This window comes from Vombatus ursinus, unplaced genomic scaffold (assembly GCF_900497805.2).
Source record: "Vombatus ursinus unplaced genomic scaffold, bare-nosed wombat genome assembly UNPS02014792.1, whole genome shotgun sequence".
Taxonomy (NCBI): domain Eukaryota; kingdom Metazoa; phylum Chordata; class Mammalia; order Diprotodontia; family Vombatidae; genus Vombatus; species Vombatus ursinus.
In genome coordinates this window covers 9,803,335-9,825,419 of record NW_020954570.1, presented here as the reverse complement: position 1 = coordinate 9,825,419, position 22,085 = coordinate 9,803,335, and the positions used below count along the sequence as shown (strand labels likewise).

The following is a 22,085-nucleotide window of genomic DNA, read 5'->3' as shown; positions in this document are numbered from 1 at the left end:
CTACTGCCTTCCCTCTGTTATTTTCCTTTAATCCTGTAGATAGCTTGTTCGCACAGAGTTGTTTACATGGGATCTCCCCCATTAGATTGTGAGTAGGTATTTAATGTTGATTGTCTGGCGTTCAATAGAATGATGTTTCTCCTCTTCCTGAGGTAGGCAGGAAACCAGGCAGTAGGCCTGGTGAGATGGAATAGTTTTCTCCTCTTATCCTAAAGGCAGGAGACTTACCATTTAACAAATTTTACTTTAACTTAACATAGAAAAGATATGCAATGACACAATGGCAGTTAGCTTCTCTGGAAAAGCCCCCCACGTTTCCCACCCCCGGTCTCCATTTGTAAACATTTCTAGTCAGCAAGTCACCAGAGCACTGGTGACTTACATGGTCTTAGGCACCAAGGAAGTGTGTCTTTTAGTTAACATGTATTGAGCCCTCAGACTCTTAGAATGTTAAAGTAGGAAATGGAGATCACTGCAGGCAACATAATAGAAAGAGCACTGGGTATAAGACCTAGATTCAAATAGTGTGTGACCTTGGGCAAATCAGCATTTCATTTAAATTCTCTGGGCCTAAGTTTTTTCATCTACAAAATGAAAGTATTTGACTAGACAATCCGTAAGAAGGGAGTCAGAAGATTACAATTCTGGTTTAGGTTCTGTCTCCTGTGTGGTCTTAGGAAAGTAATTTTCTCTTTATGTCTCAATTTCTTTACTTATAAAGTGAGTGGATTGGATTAGAGTTCTAAGTTTCCTTCTAGCTCTCACAATTGTACTTTTATCAAGTCACTGTAAATTTGAAAAATGAATCAACAAAGATGATCATGTGAGATTTTTTACAAGCTTCTTAAATCCAATGCTATATTGACTTTCATCAGTGGATAGCTAGAAAAAATGATTTTATTTAATAAACAACATAGAATGTAGGAAAAAATGAAAGCTGACATCTTTGTGGTCTCTAAAGTCCAACAGTGACCATTTTAAACCCTCTTTAGAATGTCTACCTATATAATAACAATACAAATATTTCCCTAGGCTAATGTTTCTAGTAGGCAAGTATTTGTGGCATCTCATGACTTTCCAGACTCAAGGAACCTTCAGACTAGGTCATCATTCTGGCAATAGAGAAAAAAAAAAAACCTGAAACAAAACAGAATTGGCTTCCATGTCTTATTGAAACCTTGATATGTGTTTGCCCAACTAAATTTTAACTGCTTTAGTTGAGTAGTGGAATACAAAGACATAAACAATCTGAATTGTAAAAAAAAAAAATTCTACCTCCAAAGGGACTGAACACTAATCACTGGATTCAACACATGTAAAACCAGATTTTGTCTTAGAAGCTGTTAACAGGAATGATAAAACAGGAAGGAAAATATCATTAGCAATCAATTTATCAGACATCAATTTATCCTGGCTATATTAGAGACCATAAGATCTGGTAGCACTACTTACTTCCAGAACACAGTCCAAATTCTATTAAAAAGAATGACTCAAAATGGTAATTTTCATCGTGATATAGTATATATAAAGCTTTTCTCCTCAGTGTTGCGAGTTCTCAGGCTTCTTCAAAAGAAGACTGAAGCTTAGTAGGAGTTTTTACTTGTTAAAATTTCAGAGCTAAAGTCAAATTTGGCTTCAGATAATTCCATATTACAAAATTCAAAATGCAACAGTGCCAGATGAAATTAAATACACAGTCAAGTTTGAGAGAATACCCAGAGGCAAATGCTTTAATTACTCACTGAAGCCAATTTCTAGTTGGCAAAGATTAGTAGAGATCAATCATAATATTTTCCTGTTTTCCAAGTTCCTTGGACCCATAATTTAAGTATATGATTCCCTAAAGTTTGTATTTAATTATAAGATGCATCTCAGAGCATCTTAGGTGTTTTAAATTTTATTTTTATTCCAAATTTAATAAACCCTAAATAAAGTGAGCATTTCCATAGACACTGTAGAGGAGAGAACTGTACATGACACTGTGAATCTCCACTAAATTTACAAGTATAAATTCAACATGTAACTTTTAAAGCTCCAAACATCATGTTGTATTAGTATATTAATACTAATACTATACTATATTAGTATATAATATATATAAACACATTACATAGTGTTATATATATATATACATACATTACACATTATTTTTATGTGTGTGTACACACAAACTTTTTTATATTAAGGGGAAAATAGTTTTGCTGGAGAGAAAACATTTGCTTACTTGTTAATATAGGTAGGATTTTGCCTTGTGGGTTCCTTAGCTATTATCATTGATTTAAAAAAAAAGTACAGCAAATTTGAGGGGAATTTCCATCCTTAAATAATGTCCTAAAGATTCTCTGGGGATGACTATAGTAGAAAAGCTTCCCCAAAGGGATTCTGTCTCTAGTTCACTGATGGATGATGCAACATGGCATAGTAGATATGGAAATAGACTTGAAGGAAGACTTTGTTTTACATCCTTTCTCAAAACCTGTGGGACAGTAGACGATGCCTCAGTTTTCTCATCTGTAAAATGAGAGGGTTGAACTCAATGGCTTCTAAAGTCCTTGACAGCTCTAAACCTATGATCTTATGATATAATTTTAACATGATGAATATTAAAGTACACACTAGTGCTTTAGTCAAATCTTTTAAAGTTTAAAATTGTTGTAAAAATACATATTTAAGTAAATATCAGGCTTCTGGGAAATGACTACCTCTGAATTTTTTTAAATGGATTTAAATTGTGATTTCATTGACAAAAGGAATTTCTGATAAGGAAACTTCCCCTACCAACTTTGAAACTTAGAGTCTTAAGAGAGTTGCCTAAGAGAACTGAAAAGTTGTTTCTTGCCCAGAGTCACATAGCCAGTATGTGTCAGAGGGAGGATTTGAGCCTAGATTTTTAAAACTTTAAGCCCAGTACTCTATCTACTACACATAATAGCTGCTTGCTAGTTGGAAGATGCATCTTGATGACAATGCTCCATTGAAGATGAATCTATGTGAGAGTAAATTATATGTTTTACAAATGCCAAATGTCCCTTGTGAGAGTATCTCTGTATAACAAGGGCTCCATACTCTTAAAATACAGGTAATTCTAGAAAATCTATCCCAAAATAAGCTTTTAATGCAAGAAAAGTATTTTCATATTTGATACAGATCTATAAAAACAAACAAAAGCAAAAACCAAAAATCTTTCCTCACAAACACTTGATTACAAATTTATAATATTTCTTTTCCCACAAAACAAAACAAAAAAAAATAAAACATTGGATATAACTGGTTACTAATGTTTGGTTAGCACAGGTACAAGATAGAAACAAACCTGGAGTATGTATGTGCTTTGGCTGTTTTACGTATGAGGTTTGGTTGTGTGCCCTTATATAGATAACACCTGTCAAAAAAGCACTAGTGGGACACAATAAGCCTTATTAGCACATAATAATATAGCTTAAAAAAGACTAAAGCAAACTAAACATCAATTAATTGTACAAGCACCTTTCATACACAATAGACTATGACAAGATGAAGCATACAGTGTATAACTACAGCATTAATGGAAGTTCTAAAAAAAAATTCAAAAAACACACATTTCCTTGGCTGCACTGCATGATTAGTTTGCACATATGGCAATCCTGAAATAGCCTGATCATAGTAAATGCACCATTAATCTAAGCCAGCACCAAACCCTGGGAAACTTCAGGAGTTCCTTTCAAAAGAATGACATTTCAGATGCCTACAGTAACACAAATATATAGAGCACCCCTTTTAAGAATGAGGTGTTATGGATAACACATGTACTTCCTTGAGGTTATGAGAAGGAAATAGTACAATTTGGTCTGCAATGCTAATGGTATTATAGGTAGTCAAAGTATTTTGCTACAGGGGTTGTGCTTCATCTTCTATTAATGTGTCTGGTGATATAGAACACAAACACAGTGAGCTGTTCTGATTTAGATCCTCCTTTACATAGTCTTATGTAATTCTCATTTAAAAAAATTATTATAATTTTCATTCAGCTCTGCAAGACTCTGTTTAAGATAGGACAGATGACTGGGGGAAAAAAGGATACATCTCTTGAATCTACTGAATTTTAAAAACATCACCTCTAAAATGAATTTATAAATTAATAAATCTAAAGAAAAACAAATGAGTTTCCCTTCTTGTGTAGTTGTTCATTTCTCCATATATTATTGTATTAAAATAAATATCTATATTTTTTAAATTACTGAACTATAGCAAAATACCTAACTTGTTACAGACTGTTAACAGGAAAAAAAGCTCACATTTTTACGCATTTAATGCCATATGTTGATCTCTTGAACATTTAGGTTGTTTTTTTTTTCATGCATTTTAAAGTAGTTATTAAAAAAAAAACGCAGTAACCCCGGTTCCTTTGTACCCAAATTTTTGGCCACAGCAGAGTTTAAAGTACATTTGGGGACAAGGCAAGTGGGAAAGGAGGGAAAGAGTAATAAAAGTCTTATTTTTTTCTCTTAAAAAAAAAAGTCAGACTCATTGCTTTCGAAGACTAGATATGCTCAGGTGGATTAAATAGGTGAACTATTTAGTGATTATTCAGTGACTTGAAAACTGAACCAAGTCTATAAAGGAGCTAGTAGAGTTGAAGTCTCATTTTGAGAGTTTCACCAAGATCCCCTAGGAGGTAGTTGTCCTCATTACTATCTTCCAGTTTCTCAAGTCCTTTCTGCTTATACAGAGGAATGCTAGTGATCTCCAGTGTGTATGTTCCAGGCACAGATTTTTTCTTGGCCATGTGCAAGTAGCTTAGCCCATCCTGTTGGTCAATTTGGAAGATGCCATTGTCATTTCCCTGTGAGATGATGTATTGAATGTGGTTGTTGAGTGACTCAATGGCAGCCATGAATTGTAGAACATGTAACTTAACGCCAAGGCTGGAAAGGTTGAATTTCATTTTTATTGGGGTGTCCACATTTATAGTTTCTAAGCCCATCTTTTCAACCTGAGAAAAAGGAGGAGATAACAATCTTCAGGAATAAGGGCTACAAACCATTACGATCAACAGAAACAGAGACTCTGACTGCAACATCAATTTAATCAAACCTTCTTACTCCTGGTTTCTGAATGCATTTTGAAGGAATCCTTGTCAGCTAGGAGAACTTAGATTTCTATAAATTTCATAAATCTTTATGACTTTAATAGGTAATTGTAGATTATGATAGAATCTGCTTACAATAAAAAAGTATACTTATTTAGTAAAATGTCCCCTTGATGGAGACTAAATAGATCTACTGTTGCTGGATAGTCTAGGAATTCTAATTCTTATTCTTAGGACTACTTAGAGGGCTTGGTTTATGGATGATCATAAATACTACATTTCTAATAGTCTCCAGAACTCCTAAGAGTGGCATCCAATGGTAAAAAACCTGTGTCGTCATGTTCAGGGACAACAGTGGAAGACATGAGAAAGCTGTACTGCAAAACAGGAAAAGCTATAATGTTTTGAATGGGTCTTTTAAAAGTAAAATCTTGACTCTAAGAGGGACAACACTGTAACATCATTGTTTTTCAGAGATTTTTTTTCATCACTAAAAACTGTGAGCTTTCACGAGTCTAAAATTAAAACAGTGCTCTTTCTTACTGAGGCACCCCCACTCTTCTACAATTCTCTCTACTTCTATTATCATTGTTTTTATTACGTTTATTCTTTGGCTGGTGAGGTGAAGGCCTGGCTTGAACATTGTTCAATCAGGTGTAATGAGTGTAATCAGGGAAACTACCCTTTTTACTTTCCATTAGTTCTATATAGAGTGCACTCAATGGAGAACGCCTGGAACTGGTCTCCTTCTAGTGACACATTTGTTCTCATCCTTTTCAATGGACAAAGTATGCTGGCTCAGTACTGAAAGACATATATATATGTATATATATTTTGTAAGGATAATACAACAAACCTTGGTTGGTTCCTTGGTGGACACAGCAAAGAGAAAAGGCCACTTCAGAGTATTTGTCCTAAAAAAAGGAAAAACTGAGTACTCAGTTGATATTAAAGGGAGTGACCCTGCCCATTAAACCTCTCTTTCTCCTTGTCTTTGGGGGATGGAGGGAAAAGGGCTGGATTCTTTGATCCATGAGACAGAAAAATTTTAGTATATACCCCAATCCTTGCAGAAAGGTAACTGTTCCTAGATGATAGCCAGCACACATGCCAAGTGAGGTGAGCCTGAAACTAGATCTGAAAGTCTTAGCTGCCTCTTCTGATATGTTCTTTCCTAAGCAGAAATGACTGAATAGTGATCCTAAGATATTTTTAGGTTTAAAGGTAGCTTTATAGGTTTAAAAGGGGTCAGGAAAGTTCTTGTATTCTTCAGTTATAGCTTACCAGAAGCTAGGGGTATTCTTTAACTATACCCTTCTCAGAGAAGATGACCATAGACAAAAGGAAAAGGTCCCAGACTTTGCCTGGCTTGTCTGAAGATATGGACCTTGTGGGAATTGTTCAGACATTACAGAGAGTGTAGGAGAGGTAAAATTCCAATAAAGCAATCTCACTGAATGTCTCATATTTTAATAGTTACAAGTTACTGTTTTTATTTAAGGAGATTTTTTCTTTTGGTCAATACCCTTAAGAAATGTGTAGGAAGCAAATGTTTTGCCCCAAAAAGAAGCACATAAAATATCTTTGTACTTCCTTTTAAGACAGCATCATACATCAGCCACACCTAAATTTTTAAAGTGATTATTCATGGAACTCTAGGGTGAAGAGCTCTCAGCCACAGAGTATAGGGGAAAAAGGCTACCCTCTCCAAGAACTGAACCCCATCTATATCCTGGTGTCTAGTGCTGAGAGGAGCTTCTTAATAAGAAGCAAAGGTGAGCATCTGAGTTACATGGGGCCAGGAGCAGGTTATGTATTATTACATTAGCGTTTGCTATTACTGCTACAGGAAAATATCATAAAATCTACTTCAGAATTTTCTTCTAATAAAAGGATTTGTAATGAGAGATCTGACATCGAGAGAAACTTTATGGGTGTTTGTTTCAAAGGAAGAAGATAGGTCTCACTCCTTTTTTGGTGTCATTCTCTCTCTTTTGTCTGACAAGACAGTTTTTCCTATTTATAGACTAATAGGTAACTCAGAATGGGTGCATCAAAATACCCCTGATGGAAGGGTTCTGGCACATTTAACTGAAAGTTAAAAAGGTCTAAAAGTTGGGTTCACTCCCTTTAAAATCCCCTGAATGGGGGCTCTTCTTGGTTTAGTGACCAATCTTTCAGAATTAATGATTCAATTAAGTATTTCAATTTGTTCTATAGATCTCTCTTTAGTACTGCCTTTGGAACTCTCTTTTGTATTGGATTTGAAAGCAGGGATTATTTTACCTTTCCTATTTGAACAGTGCTTGATACACAGTAAATGCTTATTAAATGCTTTTTCATTCATTCTTTCATTTAACTACTAATGGTGTCTTCCCCCGCCCCCCTTAGGCAGTTGGGGTTAAGTGACTTGTCCAGGGTCACGCACAGCTAGTAAGTGTCAAGTGTTTGGTCTGAGGCCGGATTTGAACTCAGGTCCTCCTGACTTCAGGGCCAGTGCTCTATCAACTGTGCCACCTAGCTGCCCCTAATGGTGTCTTCAGACGTATTGAGAACTGTATGGTCAAAAATAGCTGGATGGACTACTGTGTACCACACTTTTAGGAATAGTGAATTCCAAATGACTAGAGCCAATATCATGCTTAAGATGATATGATGACTTCTTCATATCCTGTTCATGAGTTGTTAATAGTAGTTTTCCCAAGAGATATCTATGTAATACTATGAAACAGGCAAGAAGTTGGGCTCAACAACTTGAATCTCCCAATCCAAAATTTCTTCTAATTTTGTAATACCATGCTTAGTACAAGACTATAAGCTCCTTCATGGAAGAGAACATTTTAAAATTCATGTTTTTCCAAGTGAATAGAGGGTTTTATCTCCAGGGAGCTCTAGACTACAAGTCAGAGTCGCCAATTTGATTTGGTGAAGGAAGATCCCATACTGGTAATTCCCCAAACTGGGCCAAAAAAAAAAGTTCTAGCACTCAAGTGTTCCAGGTTCAGTCAATAAAAGCAGCTTCATTAATTTAGAAGGAAATTTATGATCCCTTTTAGCACCATTTTTAATATTCAAATACTCCAATGGATAATCTTAAAACAATAATTTTCATACTTTTGCCCTTTGGCCCTTGAATTTTTATTTAGCACTTCAATTTTATTTAGCACTGTAATTTACCTATCTATTGCTTCAAATATGGCAATTTATAGTATATTGAGTTTCACCAAAGATGATAAAACACGAATATTTATTAGTGTCATTTTCACAAATAGATGAAATCTTGAGACTAAGTAAAGTGAAATTCTAAGTAGTAAATTTACTTACCACAGCTGGTTTAGTTTCATTAATATTTCCTTTTTGTCTGCTTTCTTTCTTAGGGTAGCTGTTTATTTTGCCCGCTTGAGGAGACAAAGTATTTTCTTCATCTACCTCTGTAGCCATTGATAGATACTGGCCTTTGTTAAATCCCATTCCTGAGACACAGTGACTGTTGGCAATAATCTGATGATACTTGACAGTCTTTCTTCCTAGCTTTCTCCCAGAGGGTCTTCTGAAAAGGAACAAAGTTTTCCCCATGAAAACTAATGTTCTCACTTTTTTTCTAACTACCCAACGACAAATAAGAGTTTTTACACTATTGGGGAAAAAAAAATTATTTGGACTGACTGAAGGCAATAAAGTATATGATGTTACATTCTGAACTTCTCTTATTCTTCATTTTCCTAAAATGGAAATATTAAATAATATAGAAACTAAAGCCAGAGAATCACTTTCCAAAGAAAGTACTTTAAAACGTCACACCATAAATTTGTGTTTATTTCCAGCTTGTTATTTATCTTAGTTTTAGGAATCACTGAATACACACTTCAGTAACAAAAAAAGGATCACTGTAATGAATCTTTATGACCACAGTACAAATAAATCTTTAAAGTGATATCTTGATTGCTATATGAAGAATTAATGAATTACTTTTTGAGGGACAAGGCCATAATGCTATTAAATTGTAGAAATGACTATTATTATTTTACTTTTATTTTTATCCTTTTACTTTAACCAATATTTCCATTGATAAGTTTAATGTGAGTGGAACAACTGTGAACTACCCATGTATTCTAGATACATCCCTCATCATTTATTCCAATATTCTAAAAGTTATGTCAACTGTTTTTATCATTGGGCTTTTAAAAATTACCAATACTGTACTATTAAACATTAACAGAAAAACAAAGAGAAAAAGACTGAATTCCTTGATGCTCTATGACTGGCTAAAACTCAGATAATACATGTAAAGTACATTGCAAATCTTATGTTAATTGTTGTTAATGTCATCTTCATCATCATCGTCATCATCATCATCAACACCATTTCAGTCTTCTCATCTTTCTTGATGGCATTCAGATAGATATATTCAGTAATCTGCTATTTTTCTTTTATATTTAATTATCTGTGGACTATTTATTGCTCAGGTGGAAAAAATAACTGCTTTTGTAGATGAATTGTATTATGATGTGGACCTACTGAAAACATCCTCATAACTCTGTATTCAAGGAACTTATCTTCCAATGTAAGATAACAGGTAAACAAATATATATGTAAACACACATACATATATACATAATTGTATATATGTGCATGCATATGTGTGAGAGTGGGTTTCAGTGTGTATGTGTGTGTGTGTGTGTGTGTGTGTGTGTGTGTGTGTGTATGTGTGTGATACAGAGAGTAGATGAATAGATGGAACTGGTCCCATCACTTCCTGGCAAATAGAGGGGGAAGAAATGGAAATGGTATCAGATTTTATAATCTTGGACTCAAAGATCACTGCAGATGGCAACTGCAACCATGAAATTAAAAGATGCTTGCTCCTTGGAAGGAAAGCTATGGCAAATCTGGACAGTATATTGCCAACAAAGGCCCATATATTGAAAGCTATGGTTTTTCCAGTAGTAACTTATGGCTGTGAGAGTTGGATTGCGAGGAAAGCTGAGTGCTACAGAATCAATGAGTTTTAATTATGGTGCTGGAGAAGACATTTGAGAGTCCCTAGAACAGCAAGGAGATCAAATTAGTCAATGCCTTTAAAAAATTAATTCAGAATATTCACTGGAAGGTAAAATACTGAAGCTGAAGCTTAAATAGTTTGGCCACATAATGAGAATTCAGGACTCACTGGAAAAAATTTTGATTCTGGGAAAGATTGAAGACAAAAGGAGAAGGAGACAGCAGAGGATAAGATGGATTAGATAGTATCCTGGAAGCAATGAACATGAGTTTCAAAAGACTTTGAAGGATAGTGGAGGATAGAAGGGCCTGGCATGCTATGCTCCATGGCGTCACAAAGAGTAGGACATGACTGAACTGAACAACCACAATATTGCAGAAGAAAAAGAATTAGCAACTATGAATACTAGAATTTGAAGGGGGTCAAGAGGAAAAAAGGATATGAAGTATCATTTTTGAGGAACTGCAAGTAGGCCAGTGTTGTTGGAATGAAGGGTGCACAGAAGAAAATAAAGTATGAGAAAACTGGAAAGGTAAGAAGGAGCCAATCTGTGAAGAGTTTGACTACCAAACATAGTTTATATTTAATCATGGAGGTAACGGGGAGCCATTGAAGCTGGTCTGACCTGGTCAGATCTACTGTTTAGAAAAACCAACTTGAGTGAAGATGGTAGAGTGAGAGGAAATGCTAAATAAACTGGAAATAAACAAGAAATATAGAAATGATAAAACTAAATGCTGGTTCTTTGAAAAGTATAATAAACTTGTTAAAACCTTTAGTTAATCAGCTTAAAAAGAAGAGGGCAGAAAATAAAATCAATAAAATATCAAATGAGCAAGGTGGTTGTGTGTGGTTGTGGTTTGTCCTTCATTCTCAAAGAGGACCATGACATTAGGGAGATGATGACATGACTTGCAACTGATTTTGATCTGAGTGAAGGAGGGCTGTGCAAAGTCACCAGCCTCACTTTCTCCTCCAGTGCCATTCAGGTCCAGTGGCCAAATATTGATCAGGATTACTGAAGATGGCGCAGGATGCAGTGGGAGACCTTGGCCCTTTTAAGCTAAGGTCTTTCCAGGTTCACACTTTGAGTGAGTCAACGCCCATTCAGTGAATAAGCCTCTTTAAGAAGTGAGTCAAGGGATGGTCCCTTTAATAATAATAAAAAAATAACAATAATAATAGTGATAATTAAACTGGGAGAGGAAGACCTTCAGGGTTGCTGGCCAAAAGAGAAACAGTTACTATTTACATTCACTCTGAGCCTGGAGAGCCCAAAAAATAATCATTAAGTGGTGCTTGGGCAGGGACCTATTGGCCAATCCATGAGATCCAGAGTGAATTCGGTTTCTCTTTTGGCTAGCAGCCCTGAGGGTCTTCCCCTCCCAGTTTGGTTAAAACATTATAGCAATTTATACAAGAAACCATTCATTATTATAAAGAAGGATTTATAGCAGGGATACGAAGATGGTTCAATCTTAGGAAAATGATCAACATAATTAATCTTATTAAAATCTCAAACATCCCAAATCTTGTGATCCTCTCAACAGATACAGAAAAAGCCTTTGCAAAGTAAAAACCCTAAAAAGTATAGGTATAGAGGGACCTTTTTTAATATCATAAAAAGCATCTATCTAAAATAAGAGTAAACATCATGGAGAACAGGGATATACTAGAGCCTTTTCTAATATGTACAAGAGTAAAACAAGGATGCCTTCTCTCCCCACTATTTTTTGGTATAGTATTGGAAATGTTACCAATAGCAGTAAGACAATAGAAAAGAATTAAAGGAATAAGGATAGGTAAAGAGGTGATAAAATTATACCTGTTTGATATGATGATATGATGATATGATGATTTACTTGGCAAATGCCAGGGAATCAACAAAGATACTATTGAGACAATTAATAGCTTTAGTAAAGTTGCAAGCAACAAAATAAATCCTCAAAAATTAACAGCATTTCTACATAATGACAAAATACAAGAAGCAATAATAGAAAGGAAAATCACATTCCAAATAACTAAAAAATTAATATCTGGAGATCAACCTTTAAAAGCACACAAAAGACTTGTATAGATTCAATTAGAAAGCATTCCTTAAAGAATTAAAGAACAATCTAAACAATCTAAATAGCTGGAGAAACATTCAGTGCCCATGGCTAGGACATGTCAATATAATAAAAATGACTATTACCAAAATTAATTTATACTTTCAATGCTATGGCAATTAAATAACCAAGAGGATATTTACAGAGCTTGATAATAACAAAATTCATTTGGAAAAACAAAACATCTAAAATATCCAGAGAAATGATGAAAGAGATAAGGATGAAAAAGGGATACTACTACCGGACCTCAAACTATACTATAAAGCAGCAGTCATGAAAATAATTTAGTATTAAAAAAAGAAGAGATAGATCAATGGAACAGATTGCACAAGAAAGTTTCAGATCAATAGAATTCAATGACCCAATGTTTGATAAAGAGGAAAACATATCTTACCTTGGAAAAAAAACTCTCTATTTGATAAAAACTGCTGGGAAAACTGGAAAACAGTCTGGTAGAAATTAGGCTTAGACCAAAAGCTGACATAATACTCCACAATACACCCGAAATGAATAACAACCTTTATATTAAAGACCATACTATAAAAAATTTAGAAAAGAAACAGATCATGTACATCTCACAGCGATGGGTAGGAGATGTATTCTTAACCAAATAAGAGAGAGGAGCAATTATACAAGATAAAATAGATAACTTTGATTAACCTGAAACTGAAAAGCTTCTACAAAGAAAAAATCAATGTCCTTAGAATAAAAAAGGAAATGATTGAATGAGGGAAAAAAATCTTTGAATCAAATTTCTCTGATAAAGGTTTGGAATCCAAGATATATAAACAATAATGTGTGTATATGCATATACATATGTGTGTGTGTGTTTAATAGCCGTTACTCAATAGATAAAAAACCAAAGGATATAAAGTTCTCACAACCACATGAAAAACACTCCACTTCTATGGGAAGAGATACATTCTCATTCTCTCTCTCTCTCTCTCTCTCTCTCTCTCTCTCTCTCTCTCTCTCTCTCTCTCTCTCCTCTCCCTGTCTTTCTCTCACACACACACATACACACTGACCTACAAAAGGTAATTTAATGGATACTCCAATGTGGCTGAAACAAGGTGGTTAGGTAATTTAGCCTTTGAAAAGTTCATTTCCACATATTAAAAAGTTTTGCCTTTCAAAAAAATATTGTCAAGGTTTCCAAGTACTCTGTATTTTTTTTTCAAATCTCTGGCTTTTAGGGATCATTAAAAATATCATTTATGCATATTTCCACAGATCACTCTCTACCAGATGATGAGTTTGGGCAGCACACTGCTTAAGAGGTATACTTTGTTACTTTCTAAAGTTAGCTTTAAGCTTGTTAGCTGTTCCAGTGACTGAAGGCAATTTGGAACCCAATCCTGGAAAGCATTCATAGGATTTACCATCTGTTTCCATGACATTTTGTCTGTGGTATGAGGTATGGGCACAGGTTTACTTATTTAAGGATGTCTTAAGGCTTTGAGCTGGGGTCAGGTGGGCAGAGGGGTCCTAACAAACACAACTTTTCAAAAACTCTATAAACGAATACTTATCACACCCTTTTAGTACTATCACTCAGTTTTTGTTGTCTAGGAGACCTCACACCTTATCCTGGTGTGAATGACCCACCACAAGAATGGCTCTCTCATTTGCATAAGTAGTCACAGTACAATATCAGGTCAGGCTGTTGGAGTTGATAAAGTACTTAACACATTTAGCTTGCTAGAGAAGTTTTGGAAGGGGCATCCTTAGATCATTATTATTGTTATTACTACAAGCTAGCTGGTCTCCTTCATGCTATCCCAGTGAAGGGAGGCTGTCCAGTCAAAAGTTCTGTGAGAATGTAGCCAAAACTCCAGACATCAATACACATACTGTATCAACTTCCCAAGATCTTCTCTGGCGCTCTGTAGAAATGAGACTGGGTGTATGTACTCAAAAAACAGTTAGACATAAGTCAATAACCTTGGTTGTACTGGCTTCAGGTCAAAGTGAATGATATTGTTTTTGTGGTGTATATCCAGGGATTGCAGGATAGATTAAGCAAATTTGTGTACCAGCTGAACACTGAACCTCTAAAACTTTTTCTTTAATTAGCTCATAGAGGCTCATGCTTAGCAGTTCAAAGGCCATACATCATTGCAGAATGTAAAGTTTTCTCCCATGTGGTTAATGTTCATGCTATCTACTTTATCTCATTTCTTAAGAAGTTCTAAAATCTTGGTTGTGTTGGCTGCTTGAAAGCCCTTTTCATTGAGAACCATCTTCAGGGAGAAATAATGGTAAAGTCTGCAGTCATAAACTCCAGCTTCCTGCCCAAAACTGCTTTTGCAAATGATTTCCAGCATTTTACTGTTGTTGTTGTTGTTTGTCCTTAGTTCTCAAAGATCACCAATCACATCAGGAGGGTGATGTCTTGATTTAAGTGAGGCAGAGCTGTATGAAATCATCAATTTCACTCTTTCCTCCAGGGTCATCTGAGTCCAGTAGCAAGACACAGACCAGGATGATGAGATGACCCTAGTTGTAGTGGGAGATCTTGGCTTTTAAGGCAAGTGGTCTTGAGGTACATGGATAAAGCCTCCCTCAATATCATCATAGGGGCCACCAATGACGCCATACCTTTTCTTGGCATTTGGACTCACAAAATAAATTTCAGGATAACTGATTTCTAGCTTCTCATAAGAAGTCAGTTAATGCTTAAACTGTTTCAATGCTTGTTTAGGAGTCAGTTGAATAAACTACTGGATTTGACAGTACTGTAACTGTCTGAACTTTTACCCTGAGAAATAGTAGAAGGATATTTTTCAGAGGCTGTTGCTCCTGTGGACTGAAGAGCATTGGCTCCCTTTCGCCAAATTCCTGAGACAGCTGTTTTACTTTATTATAACATCCATTTGTGATTGTTTAGAACAGTCTCTTTTTTATTAACTTTTCAGTAGTAACATATAATCTTCTGGGAAGAGTTGGTTCAGAAGAGTTGCAGGCTATATTTGAGCCAGGTGGACATATAGTTTCATCTAATATCATGAAGGTAGCATACAGACCATCCCCCAACCTCTGTAGTTCCTGGGTTGGGGGGAGGAGTCTTTCACAGCAGCCCCTCATCCTTCCTGCCAATCTATGAGCTGCCATTGTGCCACCCAGGACCCCACCAGGGCAGGTACAGGATAAGGGAACTTGGAAAGGGCTGGCTGGACGAGTCCACCAATTGTAGTGGGGCTGGCATGGGAGCCTGACCCAGCTAAGCCCAACCCTAATCAGTGCTGGAGATACATTTTCTCAATTCTTTTCTGGAATTTGGATTTGCATTGCTGTCATTATGCATATTATTTTGCTGGTTTTACTTTCTTCACTCATTAAGCATTCCTAAGTTTCTCTGAAATCTTTTTTTTTAATTCAGCACTGGCCCTGAAGTCAGGAGGACCTGAGTTCAAATCTGGACTCAGACCAAACACTTGACACTTACTAGCTGTGTGACCCTGGGCAAGTCACTTAACCCCAATTGCCTAAAAAAATATATATATTTATTTAACAAGGGAAGTAGTTCTAAATATTTCTGCTAACTCTGCCTTACTGTTGCATAGTTCTCTTTGACTTTTAAAAAGCATTTTCCAAGCTGTTATGTTTCCTAGCTGTAAGAATTACACACATCCAAGAGTATTTTTTCTAGTCATATCTTTTCTCAATATTTTTCTAAATAAAATGATTAGTAACAAGTCATCATCTACATTGGGAGGTGAGATAAGTTACCTCTTGATTTAACAGTGAAATAGAATTAACTAATCTGTGGACAAATATAAGGGAATTATACTGTGACTATACCTCATGAAATATAACCCTTTAAAATAGGGTATCACAAATAAATTGATTAAATTAGAAAAAAAAGAAATCCTTGAAAATTATAATTGGCTAAATGGAACTTAATGACTCCGTGAGACCTAATGAAATAATAAAAACAAAGCCAAAAATTTGTCAGAAAGACAAAATAGAAGAAATGTGAAATATCTACTAGAAAAAACAACTGTCAAGAAGAGATACTTTAAGAATCATTGGACTACTTGAAAATCATGAACAAAAAAAGCTTAGATATCATAGTATGAGAAATTATAAAGGAAAATTATCCAAATATCTTTAAACCAGACCGATGATAAAGTAGAATTTCAAAGACTTTGCTGGTTACCTACTGAAAGAAAATTTAAATAAAAACTTACAAGAATATAGTCAAAATCCAGAGCTGCCAGGTCTAGGGAAAAAATCTGCAAACAGCCAGAAAGAAAGAATTCTAAGTCCTGAGATACTACAGTCACGATCATGCAAGATTAGCAACTACCCCAATAAAGAAATGGAGAATTTGAAAGATGATATTCCAGAAAGCAAAAGCCCTAAAGTTTAAACCAAAAATAACCTACTCAACAAAATTGAGTATAGTCCTACAGGGGGAAAATGGACCTTTGATGAAATAGAGGAATTTCAAACAATCCTGATGAAAAGACTAGATCTGAGTAGAAAATCCAACATATAAAATAGGAGTAAAGAGAACCATAAAAAGGTGAACATGTGCATGTAATATAAGAAACCAAATAAGGTTAAATTATTTAAATTTTTAAATGAGGAGATAAAATATGTAGTCCCTCAGAACTCTATCATCTTCAGGGGTCACAGAGAGAGTTCAATTAGACAAAAGGCTGATACGTTTTGATAATCTTGATGAATGGGAAGGGTGGGAAGAGGAACACACTGGGAGAGGGCGGAAAAGAAAGGAAAAATGGAGGAAATTATTTTATATTAAATGAGGCTTGTGGACAGGAATTTAGACAAGGAAGGGACAATGGGGGCAGAGAGTAGGAGACACTCATACCTTACGTTCTTTTTTTATTAATTTATTTTAAACTTAAATACACAGTAAGAGAAAAAGAAACTAAAACTTAAACACACAATAAGAAAATAAAAAGAAACATTATAAACTTAAATAATGAAACTTAAATACAAAATAAGAAAAAAATTGCATGTGCATAGCAGAACGTAAGAGAAGACTCAAAATATACAGCAATAAATTTCCATTTTAAGAAAGCCTATATAATAAATACTATGCATTATGTTGAGAGCTGTCCATCTTTGCTTCCTTGTGAGTTTACTTTTGTTCTCTGCTGTGTACTTTTTACTTTGCTCTTCCACCCCCAGGCTACAATTAAGCACATATATGTGTATGTATATATATATATATACACACACACACATATATATGTATATATACATATATACACACATATGTATATGTATATGTATATATGTGTATGCACACATATATACATATATGTATACACATACATATATAGATATATGCACACAGATATATATATACACACACATATATATGCCCATACATACACATACTTATACATATATTTAGATATCTATAATCATACTCATATAGAGATATATACATTCATATGCATCTATGTAAGAACATACTATACTTATTTGTCCTCTGTTTTTCTGAGGGTAGATAACCTCTTCCTATATAAACTTAAGTCTTTCATATTTTTCCAAGTCCAACAACCTATTATTTCCTACACCACAGCAATATTCCAGTCTTACATTGTCTAGTTATTTTAAATAATCCAAAACAACATTAATGAATACAGTTGACACATAGTGTAGTTTCCCTATTTTTCTCTTTTGATTAAATCTATTTTAGTCTTAACTTCGTCTAAGATCATGATTACCACCCCTACTCCCTTTTCCCTAATAAATTCTACTCCTGATCCCTATTTATATTTGTGCATATCTCATCTTCTATCCCTCCTGACTCCTCTACTTTACTTCTACCTCCTACCTTGCCCTCCTATTACTTGATCTATTGCCCCTCCAAGGATCCCTCTCTTATCCTCCCATTCCTGTTATTCTAAACACCTTTCTATACCCCCCCTTTAACCTACTCCCTTACCCTCCCCTCAAAAAGACCCCTCCCTTATCCTCTCCCCCTCCCTATCCCCTTAGCATTTTACTTTTTTCTGAATTTAGAAGATTTTTATACCCTTCTAGATATATATGTATTGTTCCCTATTGAACCCAATTCCCAATGAAAGTAGGTTTCCAGTACTCCCAGCCCTCCTCCACCATCTAATTCCTCTGTGTCAGTTCTTCCTCTCATACCTCATTTGTATAAGATAATTACTCTTTTTAGCTGTTCCTAAATGGTTTTACTTTTTAAAGTCATATGATATTCAGGTCTACACCAATTTTTCTTATGAACTACCCAATTATGAATAACAATCTTAGATATATGTTTTACATTTCCTCATATAAAAGTATGTCCTTATTGAGGCTCTTGTAATTAATCCTTTATGTACCTTGTATTTATCTTGGATCTCATATGTCAAATCTTCAATTAAGTTCAGTTTTTGGTTTTTTTTAACAAAATCCTGAAAGTCTAACAATTTGTTAAATGTCCTTTTTTTCATGCAGGATTATGCTTAGCTTTGGTGAGTATGATATTTTCAGCCAGAACCCCTACTCTTTTGCTTTTTGATATATAGGATTCCAAGACCTGTGGCCTTTTAGTGTTGCCACTGCTAGGTCTGATTCTAATTGTGGCACCACCATAATTAGTTTTTTTTTACTTTTCTTGTTGCTCATAATATTTTATCCTTGAGCTGGGGATTTCAGAATTTGACTATGCAGGGAGCAGAGCCAAGATGGCGGAGTAAAAGCAGTGACTTGCTTGAGGCTCTCCCTCAAACCCCTCCAAATACCTATAAAAAATGACTCTAAACAAATTCTAAAACAGCAGATTCCACAAAAAGACAAAGTGAAACAAATTTCCAGCCCAAGACAACCTGGATGGTTGATCTGAAAGGTGTATCACGCCGGGTTATAATGTGCTGAGTTGGGAGAGGAGCAGAGTTCGGCAAAGGCGCGCAGGCCACAGCAAACCTGGAGCAGGCTTCAGAGGACTGACTGGTGGCTGTGGCAGTTTCCAGACTTCTCAACCCATGAACCCCAAAGACAACTTAGAAGGTCAGTGGGAAAAGTCTGTTTCTGCCATGAGAGAGGAGCACAGGGTCCCAGCCCCAATCCCTCGAGCTCAGCCCCAGGGCAGCAGCTGCCTCCTGAGCTTCTGGCCCACAGACAGAGGGGGAATCCAGTGGCTGATCAGAGGGTGATTGCAGGGATCTCTCTGCTGGTGCAGAATTCTCTTGCTTTGCTGTACTTGGATCTGAAGAAAATAACACCTTAAAAAATAGCCTAACCCAAATGGCAAAAGAGGTCCAAAAAACCAATGAGGAGAAGAATGCCCTAAAAAGCAAAATTGGCCAAATGGAAAAGGAAGCTAAAAAGCTTACTGAAGGAAAATACTTCCTTAAAAATTAGACTGGAGCAATTGGAAGCTAGTGACAATTTGATAAATCAAGGCACTGTAATACTAATCCAAAAGAATGAAAAAATAGAAGAGAATGTGAAATATCTCATTGGCAAAACAACTGACCTGGAAAATAGATCCAGGAGAGAGAACTTAAAAATTATTGGACTATCTGAAAGCCATAATCAAAAAAAGAGCCTAGACATCATCTTTCAAGAAATTATCAAGGAAAACTGCCCTGAGATTTTAGAACCAGAGGGCAAAATAGAAATTGAAAGCATTCACCAATCATCTCCTGAAAGAGATGCCCAAAGGAAAACTCCTAGGAATATTGTAGCTAAATTCCAGAATTCCCAGGTCAAGGAAAAAATATTGCAGGCAGCCAGAAAGAAACAATTCAAGCATTGTGGAAACACAATCAGAATAACACAAGATTTTTCTACATTAAGGGACCAGAGGGCATGGAGTATGATATTCCAGAGGGCAAAGGAGATATGACTACAACCAAGAATCACCTACCTACCAAAACTGAGTATAATCCTTCAGGTAAAAAATGGTCATTCAATGAAATAGAGGACTTTCAAGCATTCCTGAGGAAAAGACCAGAGCTGAATAGAAAATTTGACTTTCAAATATAAGACACAAGTGAAACATGGAAGAGGTAAACAGGAAAGAGAAATCATAAGAGACTTATTAAGGTTGAACTGTTTACACAACATTCCTACAGGGAAAGATGATATTTGTAACTCATGAGTCCTTTGTCAGTATTAGGGTAGTGGGAGGGGGAAAAATTATATGCATGTATAGATAGACAGATAGAGGGCACAGAGTGAGTTGAAGATAACAAAGTGATATCTAAAAAATAAAATTAAGGGGTGAGAGAGGATTATACTGGGAGAAGGAGAAAGGGAGAAGTAGAATGGGGTAAATTATCTCACATGAAACAGACAAGAAAAGGCTTTTACAGTGGAGGGTAAATGGGGGAAGGTAAGAGAGAATGAGTGAATCTTATTCTCACAGGATTTGGCTTAAGGAGGGAATAACATACACAATGGGGTATGGAAATCTATCTTACCCTACAGGAAAATAAGAGGGGAAGGGCACAAGAGAGCAGGGGGTTGATAGAGGGGAGGGCAGATTGGGGGAGGGGATAATCAAAAGCAAACACTTCTGAGGAGGGACAGGGCCGAAAGAGAGAATAGAATAAACGGGGGGCAGGATAGGATGAAGGGAAATATAGTTAGTTTTTCACAACATGACTACTATGGAAGTGTTTTGCATGACTACACATCTATAACCTGTATCGAGATGCTTGCCTTTTCAATGAAGGTGGATGGGGAAGGAGGAAGGGAGAAAATTTGTAACCCAAAGTTTTAAAAACACATGTTAAAAATAAAAATTAAAAAAAAAGAATTTGACTGTGATATTCCTGTGGGTTTTCCTTATAGGATCTCTTTCAGGTGGTGATCAGTGGATTTTTTTTTTTATTTCCACATTTTTTTCTTGTTCTAATGCTTCAGGACAATTTTCTTTGGTTATTTCTTGTATTATTGTATCAAGATTCTTTTTAGATCATAGCTTTCAGGTAGTCTGATTATTCTTATGTTTTCTTTTCTTGATCTGTTCTCCAGATCAGTTGTTTTTCTTATGAATTGTTTTACATTCTCTTCTATTTTTCACACTTTATATTTTGTTTGATTATTTCTTGGTCTCTTATGACTTTACTGGCTTCCCAAACCCAATTTTGGTTTTCAATGAGTTGTTTTCTTCCTTAAGATCTCCTTTTCTGATTGGTTGACTTTCTTTACATAATCTTCTTGTTTTTTCTTGGATTATTCTTATTTTTTTTTCTTTTAGTTTTTCCTCAATCTCAACTCTTTTTTAAGTTATTTTGTGAATTCTTTTTGAGCAGGTTACTATTTCATGTTACTCTTTGGGGTAGAAGAGGGTTTCTTTGCCTCAGTATCCTCCTCTGAAGATGAACCCCAGTCTTCTTTATTCGCATAGTAACTTTCCATTGTTGGATTTTTTTCTCCTTTGCCTGCTCTTTTTTTTTTTTCATTTGTAACAGCTTATTTTTTGTAATCACCACACGTTCTGGGACATGGGGGATGGTGTCTATGGTCTCAGTTTTCCTCTCTGGCCTAGGACCAAAACCAAGACCTGCAGCCTCCTGTAAATGCCCACAGACAGCAGTGTACCTGCCCCACTGCTTTGACACTCACCAGGCATGTGCTGGTTCCTTCTCACCCAGGGCCACATCTCTGCAGCACAGTTGAGTCTGGTGTTCCTTGTCAGGAGAGGTTCCCTCAATCTTCCCCGACTCAGACACCCAACTTCCCTTACTGTACAGAGATAAAAGTTCCTGTGGCTGGGACCCAGCCAGCCTCCCAACCTAGTTAACCCTAGGGCTTGCTGAACTTAGCCTGAAGGTGTTTACTCTTTGTCCTGGGATTTTTCTTCAGATCTTCCCCATTGTCTCAGGAGGTTCACTGTTCTACCCCAACTCTTATTATTTTTACTGCTCTATCTTTGCCCTGAGGTGCTATTTTATCTAATTTG

The 22,085-nt window shown here is 35.7% G+C and overlaps 1 protein-coding gene across 1 annotated transcript in view; it reads right to left on the bottom strand.

Annotated features, from left to right (window-relative positions):
* Positions 1-4,603: 4,603 nt before the first annotated feature.
* LOC114048300 (fibrillin-2-like) overlaps positions 4,604-22,085 on the bottom strand; it is a 130,610-nt gene continuing 113,128 nt past the window's right edge. Inside the window, 2 exon segments of the mRNA XM_027869188.1 lie at positions 4,604-4,972; positions 8,393-8,555. Coding sequence (XP_027724989.1) covers positions 4,604-4,972; positions 8,393-8,555 — 532 coding nt within the window.